The following is a 16611-nucleotide window of genomic DNA, read 5'->3' as shown; positions in this document are numbered from 1 at the left end:
AGGGAAGGGAAGAATTGACAAGGGAGTTGCGGAAAGAGCGGTCTTTGCGGAAGGCAGACATGGGGGGAGATGGGAAGATGTGGCGAGTGGTGGGGCACGTTGGAGGTGGCGGAAGTGGCGGAGGATTATGTGTTGTATTTGCCGGCTGGTGGGGTGAAAGGTGAGGACCAGGGGGACTCTGCCCTTGTTGCAAGTGCGGGGATGGGGAGAGAGAGCAGTGTTGCGGAGTATGGATGAGACCCTGGTGCGAGCCTCATCTATGATGGCGGAGGGGAATCCCCGTTCCCTGAAGAACGAGGACATTTCCGATGCCCTGGTATGGAATGTCTCATCCTGGGAACAGATGCGGCGTAGGCAGAGGAATTGGGAGTAGGGGATGGAGTCTTTACAGGGGGCAGGGTGGGAAGACGTGTAATCCAGATAGCCATGTGAGTCAGTTGGTTTGTAGTGTATGTCGGTCAGAAGTCTGTCCCCTGCGATGGAGATGGTGAGGTCAAGGAATGGTAGGGAAGTGTCGGAAATGGTCCAGGTGTATTGGAGTGCCGGATGGAAGTTGGTGGTGAAGTGGATGAAGTCAGTCAGTTGTGTGTAGGTGCAGGAGGTGGCCCCAAAGCAGTCGTCAATGTAACGGAGGTAGAGGTCGGGGATGGGGCCCTGGTACGTATTGAACAAGGATTGTTCAACGTACCCGACAAAGAGGCAGGCGTAGCTGGGGCCCATGCGTGTGCCCATAGCTACGCCTTGTGTTTGGAGGAAATGGGAGGAGTCAAATGTAAAGTTGTTGAGGGTGAGGACCAACTCCGCTAGGCGGAGGAGAGTGTCAGTGGCTGGGTATAGGTTGCTCCTCTGGTCGAGGAAGAACCGGAGGGCTTTGAGGCCATCCTGGTGGGGGATGGAGGTGTATAGTGACTGGACATCCATGGTGAAGATGAGGGGGTGAGGGCCTAGAGAGTGGAATGCGTGGAGGCGGCGGAGAGTGTCTGAGGTGTCTAGAACATAGGTGGGAAGGGATTTGACCAAGGGGGATAGTATGGAGATATGTGGAGATAATACAGGGCACAATATCAAACCAGAAATTAGAAGTACCTGCTACTACGGCATTACAATCATCATGAGAGATTTTACATGAAGTGACAAGTCAAAATAAAAGTGGCGTAAATAAAGAAATAGTGTTGTTTTATATATAAAATAGATTGTTTTCAAAATCAACGAGGAACCAGTGAACACTGAATTGGGTATTAAAAAAGGAATAATTAGTAGTTATGGGGCCTTCAGTGAACTGGGATCACAATGATAAAATATTGTATTAAAATTGGAAATGGGCAGTTGCAGCCCCTTAAAGTCATTCCTCGTCCTTTATTCTACTTCCATCAACTTTTTCATTACCTAAACTCCTCCGACATCACATTTCTTCCATGAACCATGATCCTTGAATCCTATCCTTTTAAATGTTTCCTAATTAAGCCTTAAAGTCACATAAAACGCTGGCAGATGAACAGCACATCAGCACTGAGCTGAGGCATCTTTAATCATCCTTGGAATGAAGAGGGCATGACAAAGGAGGGACTCTGCCCGAAGTAATTACCAAATCTTGATGCCCCACAACATTGAATGACTAAAATGAAAAACTGACAGACACGATGTGAAGGAATGAACTGCAGATGCTGGTTTAAACCAAAGAGACACACAAAAAGCTGGAGTATCTCAGCGGGCAGGCAGCGTCTCTGGAGAGAAGGAATGGGTGGCATTTTAGGTCGAGACTCTTCTTCAGATCAAAATTGACAGAATTGATTATGCAAGAGCCTCGTCCGTCCCACATCTCCCATCCAGAGTCTAAGGTTGGTTAAATAAGGGTGGTGAGTCACTACCATCACTGAAAGGGGTTTGTGCTAGAGGGGAAAAATTTTTTTTTTTTTTAAATCACAATATAGATGGATTTCTGGAAAGGAACCCACACCGCTTCCCTATAACTTAGGGTCAGCTGCACGCATGCACTTGGAAAATTTAAAAAATAAACATGAATTTATGAAAGGGAAATCATGTTTAACAAATTTTAACAATGTAAACTAGAGTGAACCAGTTGATATTGTGTAACTAGACTTTCAGAAGGCCTTTAATAAGGCTCGCTATCATTGCTAATTTGCAAGAAATTAAATAATTACAGCACAGGGTACTTAGAATGAAGATTACAACAGATAAAATAGTATGGGTACATGGGCAATTTTTCATTTGGGATCTACAGTGTGAAGGCCTACTGCTTTCATGGAAAGGATTAATTATAATATATCCAAATTTGCTCATAAAATGAAACTGGATGGCATTGTGGGCTGTGAGACAAAAGAAGCTTAGGGAAATAGCACAGCAGAGATCACCCATTTTGCTATAAAATGTGGAATACTAAAATACTTTTTAAATAGCAAGATTGGTATTTAGAAAGATCTGCATGTTTGTGTAAACGAATCACTGAAAGTGATCCTGAAAGACATTAGTAGGACAAATGGTAAATTAATTCTTATTATGAGAATATTTGCACACGAGTAAAGATGTCTATTAAAAGTATAACATGCCCACATTAATATACCGGATGTAAATCTGATCTACCCCCAAGGAAGGGTAATTTTGCAAAAGAGGCAGTGCTGCAAAGGTTGACTAGCTTCAATTCCCAGATTGGGAGAATGACCCACGAGAAAGAGATCAAAGAGTGTATCGAGATTGCATTCTAAAATTCAGAGGAATGAAGACTGGTCTTATTGACAAAACCTCTAATTGGCTTGCCAGCGTATAATGTTTCCCCAACCTAGAACCAGAGGTCACTCTCAAAATATATGGTCAGTCATGCAGGACTGAGCAGAAGAAACATTCTTTACCAAGGGAATACTATCTCTTTGGAATCTTCTACCCTAATGGGGTTGGGGATAAGTTGTCAAGTATATTCAAGGCAGAAATTGATCATGGATGGTAAGGAAAATGCGAGGAGCAAAAATGATTCATTGCTTTCATTTAAATAACCTTATGAACTAACATTGCCTTTGAGTATTTCTTGATATGCTGATTCTAATGCAATGTACTACTTTATTTATCAAATACAGTAAGCTGTTGTAACAATACTGAAACATACCAATGTTAAGCTATCACAGGACTTGCAACAAATTTCAACATCCAGGCTTACTGTACAAGGATTACAGCCTGCACTGAACTAAACCATTTCATTATCAAAAAGATTCCACAAAATAAAGTGGATAGTTGACATCTTGAGACCCTTCCTCTGGGTTTGTAGAGTAAAATTAATCAGTATAAAGAGGTGGGATGGAGAAAGAGCAAGTAAGTGATAGGTAAGAGAAGGCAGGAATAGGGTGCTAATTGTGGATGATCAGCCATGATCATATTGAATGGTGGTGCTGGCTGCAGCTACTGCAGGGGAGGAAAGTTGATTGGCAGATGATTTTAGGTGAGAGTGGATAGGATGAAGCTAATTACTGAGACTGGGAGATGATTAGTGGAGAAAACAAAAGACTAGTTTCAAAAATCTGATAAGGAAGACGAAATGTGGATCCAAATAAAGGAGGGATGGCGGTAGATGAGAACAGAGAGAGGTGAGTGGTGAGCAGTGGGGAGGATTTGAAAGGAACCAGTTAGAGGAGTGTATGGGCAAAGGAAACAGATGGTATAGAGGGGAGGGGGAGGAGGGGGAGGAGGGGGGGGGGGGGGGAGGGGGTATTGTGGGAACAAGAGAGTAAGCAAGGACTAGGGTAAATTGAAGAGGGAAAGGGATTGCCTGAATTTCAGGTTGCGTGAAATTAGATAATTCAACTTTCATGCTATTGTGTTGCTGACCACCCATACAGATATATAAAGTCCTGTTCCTCTAGCTTGTGCTTGGCCTCACCCTGTCAATGAAGAGGCAGAAGATAGACAGGTTGGTGTGGGAATGGGAATTAATATGACAACATAGTGGGGAATGCCCTGTATTCAAACCTCGCCAATAGGATTTAATATCTGATCTGTAGTGTGGTCCTTCAACAAAATCAAACACGGGTAATAAACATTCCTGGTTGCTTGCAAATGAATGAATTCTATGCACGTACTAAAACTGTAAAAGGTAGGGATTATTCAAATAACAGAAGCAACCATTTTGTCAGGCGAACTAAGCCACCTCACTCAGCTTTAGAACAAGCCTGGTCTGTCTGTGCAAAGCAGACGTTAACCAAAAAAAGACACACCCAGAGATTCAATATAAATGTTTCGCCTTTTTCTAGTCATGCTCTACTTTCCACAGATCAGCCATTCATACACAGCAAGCTATAAATGTCTTAAAACAGGTGGCTCACTGCTTGAAATACTGACATAATTGTTACATACTGTATTTAATATGGAAACTAAAATGTTTCAAATTTCATTTCTCATGCATCCCCTCCACCTCTCTCCATATACACACATCCACCCAATTCAAAATAAGATTGAAAGATCCTTCATCAGAACTTCAATTTGAAAAATTAACCATGTCTCTTGCTGAAGAAGCATCTGCAGGGGAAAGGAAAGCAGAGGTCTGAAGGGGAGAAAATGCTGCCTGATCTATTGCCTCCTGCATTATTTTATTTCAGGTTTCCAGCACCTGCCCTTTTTTAAATTTGGATTACAATTGAACCAAACTCTACTTAACCTAGAAATAAGATATACTGTACTTTAATCTTAATTTTAAGGTAGTGGCCATGAATGCCAATCAATCCAACCTCCTACATTCCAAATGGCTTCCTGATTCATGAATTAAACCAATTATCAATTGTCTACGGGATACGGTTTGCTTACAAAATTGTAGTCAATTTGCCTTCAAACACAGTTAAGTAGCTCACTGTGAAGTCAAATGAGGGATATAAGGAAAAATGTTAGCAGGTCTAGACAAGGGAACATTTTGAAAATACTAGAATCCATTCTATTTAACAACAGTTAGGGGAGAACCAAAAAAGTGCAATTGAGGGAGAGAAAAAGTGGAATGCACATAGATTTCTAGAAACAAGGAAAGAGTAGCACGATGGCGCAGCGGAAGAATTGATGACTTCCGGCGTCAGAGACCTGGGTTCGATCCTGACCACGGATGTTGTCTGTACAGAGTTTGTACGTTCATCCCATGACCAGCGTGGATTTTCACAGATATCTTCGGTTTCCTCCCACACGCCAAAGGCATACAGGTTTGCAGGTTAATTGTCTTGGTAAAATTGTAAATTGTCCCCAGTATGTGTAGGATACTGTTAGTATGCGGGGATTGCTGGTCGCAGACTCACTGGGCCGAAGGGCCAGTTTCCGCACATCTCTAAACTAAACAGTGCAAATACTGGTTTACAAAAAAAGGACACAAAGTGCTGGAGTAACTCAGTGGGACAAGCAACATCTCAGGAGAACATTGATAGGTGAGTACCTCATCTATTGCGTCCGCTGCTCTAGATGTCAGCAGATACCTCATCTATTGCGTCCGCTGCTCTAGATGTCAGCAGATCTATATCGGTGAGACCAAGCGGAGGTTGGGCGATCGTTTCGCCGAACACCTCCGCTCGGTCCGCAATAACCAAGCTGACCTCCCGGTGGCTCAGCACTTCAACTCCCCCTCCCACTCCGTCTCCGACCTCTCTGTCCTGGGTCTCCTCCATGGCCACAGCGAGCAGCACCAGAAATTGGAGGAACAGCACCTCATATTCCGTTTGGGGAGTCTGCATCCTGGGGGCATGAACATCGAATTCTCCCAATTTTGTTAGTCCTTGCTGTCTCCTCCCCTTCCTCAGTCCCCCTGCTGTCTCCTCCAATCCCCCAGCCTTCGGGCTCCTCCTCCTTTTTCCTTTCTTGTCCCCGCCCACCCCCGCCCCCGATCAGTCTGAAGAAGGGTTTCGGCCCGAAACGTTGCCTATTTCCTTCGCTCCATAGATGCTGCTGCACCTGCTGAGTTTCTCCAGCTTTTTTGTGTAACCTTCGATTCTCCAGCATCTGCAGTTCCTTCTTAAACATTGATATGTGAGTGTTCAGGTCAGAACCCTTCAGACTGATTGTGGGAGGGAGAGGGGGAAGAAAGCTGGGAGAAAGGAGAAGTAGGACAGCACATAGGTAATCTGTGAACACAGACAAGATAAGTTTTTGGTAGGCAGGTGGTTGGGTAACGGCCAGCATTTAAAAAAGGCGCTGGACAAAAAGATTGAAGTTGCAAATTGCGAACTTAAGAGATGGGAATGTGAATGGAGGTGGAGAGGGGGGAAAATAGGTGCGAGCCCAGGTGGGTATGAGGGAGATAGGGGAGGGGGATGGTAAACTCCCAATTGGTCTGGCAGTGGTTTATCCCAATTCTCGATCAGTACTGCGCATCCCATCTGCCCAATAACATGCCTGCTGTTCTTCAGTTTTACAGAATTGGCTTAACTATTGATTCACAATTGTGGATAAATTGAGTTGTGGCACAAAGTAATCAATGTTCAACATTTCTTTGAACAAACGATAATTTGGTTTTGTGCGATTGTGGCAGTTCCCTCTGTTACCACGGATAATTTAAACTTTACTAAATCTACCTGCTAGGATGAGAGAGAGTAACCTTGGCATTTCTTTATCGCACAAAAATGAAATCTCAGAGGGTACCAATTAAACTGTAAACCAAGGTCAGGAATATTAACACCTGTAGATTAGTCTTGACAACACTACTATTAATGCATTGTGGAAGAAAAGGAAAGGGGCCAAGGACAGCTCCAAGGGAAACCGTAGGGCAGGATAGATAAGACACCCAGGAGGTGTACTGCTAACAATGGGATGCGATTAGGATGCAAGGTGTGTGAGAAAAAAATAAACAATTAGATTCATTCAAGTTACCTTCATAAGGTGGTGCTGTTTATCAATTTATGCAACAACAAAAAATTGAAACAATACCTTGTCCAATAATGAAACACCAGCATTTAAGCTAGTTGTTGAAAACCAGCATCAGATAATAACTGCATATCTGACCACAAAGAATCTAGTTCCCTTTTAAGCATATGCTGAAAAGGTTGCTTCTAAGCATAGCGAAAAATAAATTATTTCTGCTTGCCTGATCCTATTGTGTGCATTCAAATGAAATGACAATCATCTGCAAAGGTCTTCCTTCCTTCTCAAACAGGCACGGCAGGAGTCCTTCAGGCACCTGTCCTTGGTTCAATTAAATCCCCCACAAAGATTCAATGGCCTCATGGCTGTTCAAGTAGAGGTGCCACCTCACGGCTCTCCAAATTCACACCAGACTATGGAGTTTGGATGTTCTTCCAGTCAGTCTGGGTTCTCTCTGGGAGATATTGTTTCCTTCCACATCACAAGCCCCGCAGATTGTAAAGTTAACAGCTCTAATATCACCCTAGACTAGCAATAGAATCCGTGAGAAACTGATGGGGAATGTGAAGAGATTAAAATGGGATTACAGCAAATAGCTGTTTAATGGTCAGTGCCGTCTCTGTTAATTGTTATTAAGGAAGAGATGCATGCAATTAGGCAGGATCAATGTTTTATGGGAGAGGAAGTCTTGGTTAAATACAATGAGTATTTATTTAGAATGCAAATGGCAGGGTAGATGCAGGTGAACCAATGGATGTAATATGCTTGGAGTTCCAAAAACATTAGTGAGAACAGTGCAACAGCAGAGCTAGAGTGTTATATGATGAATTGATTGCTTAACAGAAATCAAAGGATAAACCTATTGTTTTCTAATTTAGCAAGCATGCAAAGGGCTCATTGCTATGCAATCTATAATGACTTGGGCAAAGGGACCACAGTATTGTATTAAAATTTGCTGACATATATAGGCAAGCAAGAGTTGTGAGTGTTAAGAGAGCAGTCAATATAAAGTTTAGTACATTTACTAAATGGTGGGAAGAGTAGTAAGATTTGATAGATAATGAAACATTAATGCTCAGAAAGATCCAGTTGCCCTTGGACAAGAAAATTACTTACTGCATCTGCACTATTTAAGATAAATAGACTGTTAGTGTAAAATGCAACTAATATGGAGCACAACAGCAATTACATAGATACAAAGAACTGCAGATGCTGGTTTTCTAAAAGAGACATTGCTGGAGGCATCACCTCTGGAGAACATAGAAAGGTAACATTTTAGATCAGGTCCCTTCATCAGACATATTGGGGGTGGGGAGAAGAAACTTGGGAGAGAGGAGAGGCAGAGCAAAGCCTGGCAGGTAATAGGCAACACGGGTAAGAGGGGATTTTGAGAGGCAGATGTTTGGAATAAAGGCAGGCCAGAGATGAAAGAGACAGGAAGGTGTGACCTAGAACGGTTCAAGAGTTGTGAATGTAAAGCTAGAGCAAGGAATGTAGTGGAAGGGGAGGGGAGAAATAGGTGCAAGTCCAGGTGGGGCACAAGGGGGTGTGGTCTTCAATTGTTTAGGTCTTCTGCAATTCCTTCACTAAAGCCCACTCAAGATGCTGCTTAAAATAAACTTCTGATAAACCTTTTGTCCTAATATTTCCTGCAATGGTATTTATTTGGTTTTGTCTGATAGAAAATCCTTTGTACATATTGTGGTAAAGGAATATGAATATGCGCAATTGCTACATTTTGAAAAAACTTATTTATGCCAGTGTTACTCATGCTTAAAATTATTTTGTTAAAGCGTGCATTTGTCCAGAGGCCATAGCTCAGTACTATAATGTCCAGCAAATTTAAGAGAGTTCATATAAACAAATTAAGCTTTATATCAAGGGGGTGGGGGGAGGGGGCATGCAGTGTCACACACACTAACTATCCCCCCCCCCAACACACGCTAATTGCCCCCCTTGATATAATATTAATATTATTAATTTGCTCCTTTTACCCCATAACCACCGTATCTACTGACGCATAGCCCCAACTTGCAGTCACATCTAGGGGGGGGGATGAGAGCGAGGGCCGAGAGAGAAGGGGCAGAGACAGAGAAAGAGACAGAAACACAGAGAGAGGGGCAAGAGGGAGAGGAGGGCGGGGAGGAGGAGAAGAGGAAGGGTGGGTGGGTGAGGAGAGAGAGGGTGAGAGTGAGGGGGAGAGAGAGGGGGTGCTGAGAGGGGGGTGAGGGGGAGAGGTGGGGAGCAGGGAGGGTGGAGGGAAGGGGGTGTGGAGGGGAGGGGGGGGGAAAGGGGTGGGGGGGGAAGGGGAGGGGGGGAGAGGGGAGAGAGGGGTGGGAGAGAGGAGAGGGGGGGAAGGGAGAGGGGGGAAGAGGAGAGGGGGGGAAGAGGAGAGGGGGGGGAAAAGGAGAGGGGGGAGAGAGGAGAGGGGGGGGGGGGGAGAGAGGAGAGGGGGGGAGAGAGGAGGGGGGGGGAGAGAAGGGGGAGAGGGAGGAGGGAGAAGAGGAGGAGGGGGGGGAGGGAGAGAGAGGGGGGAGGGAGAGGAGAGAGGGGAGAGGGGGGGGGGGGGAGGAGGGGGGGGGGGAGAGGGGGGGAGGAGAGGGGGGGAGGGGGGAGAGGGGAGGGGGGGAGGGGGGGGGAGAGGGGGGGGGGGAGAGAGGAGAGGGGGGGAGGAGAGGAGAGGGGGGAGAGGAGAGGGGGGGAGGAGAGGAGAGAGGGGGGGAGAGAGGAGAGGGGGGAGAGGAGAGAGGAGAGGGGGGGAGGAGAGGAGAGGGGGGAGGAGAGGAGAGGGGGGGAGGGGGAGAGAGGAGAGGGGGAGAGGGAGAGGGGGAGAGGGGGGAGGGGAGGAGAGGGGGGGGAGGAGAGGAGAGGGGGGGAGGGAGAGAGGAGGGGGGGAGGGGGAGAGGGGGTGGGGGGAGAGGAGAGGGGAGAGGGGGGAGAGGAGGGGAGGGGAGAGGAGAGGGGGGAGAGGAGGAGGGGGGGAGAGGAGAGGGGGGAGGGGAGAGGGGGGGGGAGGAGAGGAGGGGGGGGGAGGGAGAGGAGAGGGGGAGAGAGAGGAGAGGGGTGGAGAGAGAGGAGGGGGGGGGAGGAGAGGGGGGGGGGAGAGGAGAGGAGAGAGGGGGGGGGTGGGAGGAGAGGGGGGCAGTGAGGGGGTGTGCTGAGAGGGGGGGGAGGAAGGAGAGGGGACAGGGAGAGGAGAGGAGAGGAGGGGAGAGAGAGAGTGCCTTTTTATTTCAACCCAAACAACCATTTGCAGGCAGTGCTTTTTTACTTTAACCATATTTTCATTTTCAAACCACATTAAGGGTACTTACTCATAGTTGTGTGGACATTTGTTCAGTTTTATTCACAGCTCAGAGAAATGTGACCCTTTGCCTTCCTTCATCTTGAAGAGACTGATTGGGGCACACCACTTCCTGGTTTTATAGTCCCTCCCCCCTGCCGCCAGCGGGGGCAGCAGAGAGAATGGGGAATTTTGTAAAATCATTAATATCTGTCATATTTCATCGACGGGAAAAATCCTCGGCACACATACGGCGGAGGGGGGGCTCTGAGCAAGGTGGCCAAAAATGACGGCCGTAGGTGGCGGCATTCTCTCGGAAATCGCAGCACAGATCGCCAAAACCGGTCAAGAACAGAGTTTTAGTAATATATATATATATATATATATATATATATATAGATATATATATATATATAGAATTTTGATTTGTTTACGGAGTCTAAATGAATCCCCAGTGCTGTTTACTAGCCACGAATAAATACCCTTCTTTAAAACCCAGATGTGGCCTTCAGCAATACAAGTGGGCCGGATCAACGACCCACAGGAAAGAATACAGTGCCAAGTGCTGGTCTCAAGGTGTGAGGAAATTTGACGCATTTTAACAATAAACCAGGGAACAAATCTTCTTACCCCCCCCCCAATATTTTAAATATATATAATCTTCCTCCCAGGTGATTGGTGCAGGAATCTTGGGGGGATTTTTTATTTGTGATGTAGGTAGGTGCAAGGCTTTTCTCTGAGCCACAAAAAGAAAGCAAAGAAATATCACCAAGATATTCCCCGACAAACTGATATAATCAAGGATTGCATATGGGGAAGAGGTATGGGGAACCGTTACATTCGCTCCTCACATGCCGACAAGCGAAACAGAGTTAAAAGGACAAGCGAAGTGAGTAACACAAGTTGTTGTCATAAACTATTGGCGAGTCACTGCAGACACCCCAAAGAGCTGGCCCAATACCAAATTGTAAGTATCCTGCAGTGTAAATATGGGGTTCAAACAACAAAAGACAACTCCTTCCCCTTATGTAACCATATTAGCATTCGCAGTCTAACTAAGTCATAGAATGAAAATAATCTTACAATGAAGTGCAGCAATATATAATAGTAAGCGCATCCAGGTATGGCCACATACAAAAAGATAATAGCAAAATATCTAGAATTAGAAAGGTAAATAGCACTGGCCATTTAAATCTATGTAAATTTGAATGAATCAATGACTGCAAATGTTCTTAACAGAGTTTTTACAGAATTGCACTACATTTACAATCATAAATATCAAATTCAGGTACAGAAATATTTGAACATGAATTTAGTTTGGCCCTGCCTGACCTTCGAATAAAATACAAAACCAGCATGAACACTAAGTCTCCTTTGCCCAACACCTTTGAAGGTACTGGGCATGTTTTCTATATTAAAATTATCATTCCATAACAAATTGACGTGCATTATTGGACAGCACAGTGGCACAGCTGGTAGAGCTGCTGCTTCACAGCACCAGAGATCCGTGTGCAGTCCCGACTTCGGATGCCATCTGTGCGGAGTTTGCACGTTCTCTCTGTGGTTTCCCAGGTGCTCTGGTTTCTGCCCACAACACAAAAACCTGTGGGTTTTTAAATGTTGTCTGGTCCCTTAATTACCCCTGGTGTGTATAGTGGATGAGAAAGTGGGATAACATGAATAGTCGACATGGGCTTGGTGGGCCAAGAGGCCTGCTTCCACACCATATCACTAAATTAGACACCAAAAAAGCCAAGTTTCCTTCGACTGGACTAATCTGCTATTTCATTACTTTTTCTTAACACTTTTTTCAAAATAATGAATGCTGACTAGAGCATGGCCAAAATGTGTTTCTCTTTTGTCTCTCAGAGATCTAAAGCGAAAGGTAGAGTTTGCAGATTTAAATTAAAATAATTCTGTGAGCTAGTGGCATAATGGCCATGTTACTGGATGAGTGATAAACAGAATCAGCACCATTGACCTGGAGGTGCTCGTTTAAGTCCCATTTTTGCTGCCAGGGAATTCAGTTAATTAACCAAATCTATTTTTTAACTTATGAAAATCTTTTCTACTGAACCCCACCTGGACCCTCGGTGACGAGGTTGACTTTCAATCTAGGAAAAGCACTGTTGTGGCAAACTCTGGCAATTGACATGGCAATGCTCTTCAGGGCAATTAGAAATAAGCAATATGCCAGTTTTCCCCAAATGAATACAAATAATGATTTCTACTGAATCAGAGAATTGCTATAAGCCAATTAGGAAGATGAAAATCAAATACTTAAATACAAAGCTAGAGCATCAAACAAATTGAGCCATAAATCTGTTCTCTAGATTGGCCAGTAAATTCATATTGAATGTACTATACTACTGTTGAATTAATATTTATCCTTACAAACAAACCTGTAACCTGTAATAGAACTGCAGGTGCAGGTATTCTAAACTTTGATATTTTGATTAAGAACTTTTACCATATATTTTAGGATTAGTACAAGACCAAAAGAGGATTATAATTAGCACCTTGTATTATAACCAATTTTTAATCTTAAAACACTTTATTTACCACATTGTTAAAAAAACAACCTATATCAAAGAATGGAATCATGCATTGCAGCTAGTAATTATTCATTACTATCTACAAAAAAATCTCACCATACACTAAAAAATAGGAGGTACACAAAAATGCTGGAGAAACTCAGCGGGTGCAGCAGCATCTATGGAGCGAAGGAGATAGGTAACGTTTCGGACCGAAACCCTTCTTCAGACTCAAGAAGTCTGAAGAAGGGTTTCGGCCCGAAACATTACCCATCTCCTTCGCTCCATAGATGCTGCTGCAGCCGCTGAGTTTCTCCAGCATTTTTGTGTCCTTCGATTTTCCAGCATCTGTAGTTCCTTCTTGAACACTAAAAAATAGGAACTTGACATTTCCCAAGAACAAAAAATTAAAAATTTGCCTCATTCACTTTTAAAGTGAAACGTTAACAAGACCATGAACAATGTCACTGCAAAACAAATTTGTTCGAGAGCAAGTCAAAACACATTGAAACATGGTACAACATGTTACCTGTGGTATACATTTAAAAAACAAATTTTAAATTGCATAATTTAAAGAAGCCAAAGGTTTCAACGAAGACTAGGGAAATTACAGCAATTATGTTTGCATTTGGATTTGAAACCGGACAAAAAAAAAATTCCACCGTGTGGAGTCTCACGTTGTCCTTGTGACCGCGTGAGTTTCTTCTGGGTTCTCCGGTTTCCTCCCAAGTCCCAAAGACCTGCACGTTTGTAGGTTAATTGACCTCTATAAATTGCATATGAGTGTAAAGCAGTGGATGTAAAAATGGGTCAACATAGAACTAATGTGAACGGTTGATCGATGGTCGGCATGGACCGCTTCCATGCTGTATCTTTCAATCAATCTGGGCCTCAAAGGTGACTGAAACCACAGATTGAACTAGTTCGATCAATTCATGTCTTAACCAAGCTTTTAATCACAATCTTTAGTCCTCAAAATAAGCCATATCTAACATCTATGATTTAGTGTTACAACTGAACTTTTTAATAGTTACAAAATTATAAGCAGCTCTCTGAATCAATGCACTTGAAAAATTGCTCAAGTTATTTATAAGAAAAACATTGCAATTTTTAGGATTGTTTCTCCAACAGCAGCGAATATTGTGGCATTTTAGGAATGAATTATAAGTCACTGTGCTGAGCAACATAAAGGCAAAGAAGGTAAAATAATCTAGAAAGCTTGATTAATATTTTTCTGTTGTCCCTTTTTTGTAAATATTGAGCCGCTCAGCAACTCTGAAATTATATTCAAAATCACATATTCATCTTGCATTGAATTATTGCTTTGTTCCAGCAGGATTGGGTGAAACAATTGTATTCTTTATAGATAAAGTACCCTGGAAACCCTTAAAGATTAAGCAGCTTTCAAGAAAAGCTGGCAGCAAATCTTTGGCATTTAAACTGCAACATTTACTCATCATTAATGATATAGAATACTAACTCAGTAAATATTTAAATATATTTAGATCAGAACAAACAAAAGTCCATCTGCAAAATCTGAATATTCTCTAAGATATATTCTCCAAGATACCAATATCAAAAATAAATTTCGACCATTTCACTAAATTACAAGAAAAGCACATATCATAAGAACCTGCAATGCGACTTTTGCGCTTTAAAATAATAATCAATATTAATATCGCCCATTATGCATTTATCTACATGTTTAACTGGCTAAAAAACTCAATAAACATGAAAAAGTTATCACTTTCATTGTTTACAACTGCAATGAATGGAATCAAAACATTTCCAATCGGCGGTGGGGCGGGCTAGGTGTTAAAGGCTTTGCTTCCTATTAAAATTATTTAAACCAACGAAGAAAAAACGCCACACTGATGCAGCATGGTGCTACTACTAAATAGTGAATTTTAACAGAACACCTTAATTCTAAAGAAATGCGAGGAAATACATGTAGGTGCGGGCAGGCATAGTTAACAGTGGGCATGAAACCCATCGGAAGGCAGAGGATGCCTGAACAACCAAAGATTTCAGTGTAATATGTTTTGGTGCTGCAGTCTAAAGTAACGTCATTTGGCTCTACATATAAACAAAGCCTTGCCCTTTACTAACCCATTAACCAAGCCCACACTGAAAAAGGAGACAATCTTCTGGAATATTTAACCCATCCAAGAATTGCATAAGAATGGTCTTTTTAAAGGGAAAGACAAGATACCAAAACAAAAAAACGCAATATTTTGTTTTGAATATAAAAATGAAATAGGCTGACACATTAGAAGTTGTTTTTCCTCCTAATTATAAGAGTCAACTATTTTCTGTAAAGGTGGGCGGATTCCTGTACTGAAGAGAATTCGATTACAAATAAATCTGTGAGATGCCACTTCTCCCATCCGGAGGGCAGTGATTGGAATTGGACATTGCAACCATGATCAACCATAAATCCTTGCAAAGCAAAAATGCATGAGCTAAACCTTTATTTAAATAAGAGAGATAAATAAGCATGTTGGGTTTTTTTTTCTCCTCAGCATCAATACCAGGAGCATCTGCAGGAACATGGCCGGAGCGAAGCAAACATCCACACAGCCCAGCCTCAAGCGGACCAAATATTAAACCAGACTCGGATGCGAAAGTGGGGGTGGGTTGTGCTCACCTTTAGCGGCCGAGGTTGCGACCGAAAAGCTCAGCAATAGGCAGGAGAGCGAGGCGGCAAATCTTCTGCACCTGACCGAATTCATGTCGCCGCTGCCGCTCGTCGGCCGGGTGTGAGGATAAAATGGCGGTCGGTCGCCCTCCCGCTGGATCGCCAACGCTCCGCAGCCCCGCGCCACCGCCTGCCTGCCTGACGTCACCGCAACCGCCGCCACCGCCGCCGCGGGGGAGGGGAGGGGAGGGGAGGCTACGTCACACGGCGCGCCCCGCCCCCCCCCAGCCCATCCTCCCTGACCCCACGTGACCTCTTAAAGGGACCAACCCGCCAATATTTATATCTTGCCTATTTACTTCGCTCCATAGATGCTGCTGCACCCGCTGAGTTTCTCCAGCTTTTTTTTGTGTACCTTTTATATCTTCTACCTCGACTCTGTCCAGAGTCTGCTTTTAGATTAGGCAGAGATTGCACCTCCTCCAACCTCATATTTATATCTTCTAGGATACACAAAAATGCTGGAGAAACTCAGCGGGTGCAGCAGCAGCATCTATGGAGCGAAGGAAATAGGCAACGTTTCGGGCCGAAACCCTTCTTCAGACTGATGGGGGGTGGCGGGGAGAAGAAAGGAAAAAGGAGGAGGAGGAGCCCGAGGGCTGAGGGATGGGAGGAGATAGCAAGTGCTAACAAAATTGGGAGAATTCAATGTTCATGCCCAATATTTATATCTTCTATGTGTTTAAGAAGGAACTGCAGATGTTGGAAAATCGAAGGTACACAAAAAAAAGCTGGAGAAACTCAGCGGGTGCAGCAGCATCTATGGAGCGAAGGAAATAGGCAACGTTTCGGGACGAAACGTTGCCTATTTATTTCGCTCCATAGATGCTGCTGCACCCGCTGAGTTTCTCCAGCTTTTTTTGTGTACCTTTTATATCTTCTACCTCGACTCTGTCCAGAGTCTGCTTTTAGATTAGGCAGAGATTGCACCTCCTCCAACCTCATCGACTGTATCCATTGTTCTAGATGTGGACTCTTGTACATCGGCGACACCAATGAGACTGGGCGATCATTTCACTGAACAGTTTCTGCCTGGACCTACCTGATCTCATGGTTGCCAAACACTTTAATTCCCCCTCCCATTCCCTTTCTGTCCTCGGCCTCCTCCAAGAGTCAAGATGGCTCTGACAACGAGGCTCGAGGCCCCAGACCAACGGAGAACATAGAAGGGAATAAGATTGAACTTTTTTTTCCGCCTTCCATCAAGAGTCAAGAGTCTTTGAGGAATGTGGAGGAGTCACTGTGGTGGATGTTAATGTTAAAAT

General features: G+C 43.9%; 1 protein-coding gene across 4 annotated transcripts in view; it reads right to left on the bottom strand.

The window, feature by feature from the left end:
• clstn1 (calsyntenin 1) overlaps window positions 1-15530 on the bottom strand; it is a 78757-nt gene extending 63227 nt beyond the window's left edge. For all 4 annotated transcript variants that reach the window (XM_055659632.1, XM_055659635.1, XM_055659634.1 and 1 more), the window contains exon 1: window positions 15296-15530. In XM_055659632.1, the coding sequence (XP_055515607.1) occupies window positions 15296-15380 (85 nt within the window). In that variant the 5' untranslated portion in view covers window positions 15381-15530. The remainder of the gene's footprint in view (window positions 1-15295) is intronic.
• Between the last annotated feature and the right edge of the window lie 1081 nt (window positions 15531-16611).

Source organism: Leucoraja erinacea, chromosome 30, assembly GCF_028641065.1.
Source record: "Leucoraja erinacea ecotype New England chromosome 30, Leri_hhj_1, whole genome shotgun sequence".
NCBI classification, from domain to species: domain Eukaryota; kingdom Metazoa; phylum Chordata; class Chondrichthyes; order Rajiformes; family Rajidae; genus Leucoraja; species Leucoraja erinaceus.
The sequence above is the reverse complement of the archived record's forward strand: the minus strand, read 5'-3'. Positions and strand labels throughout refer to the sequence as shown.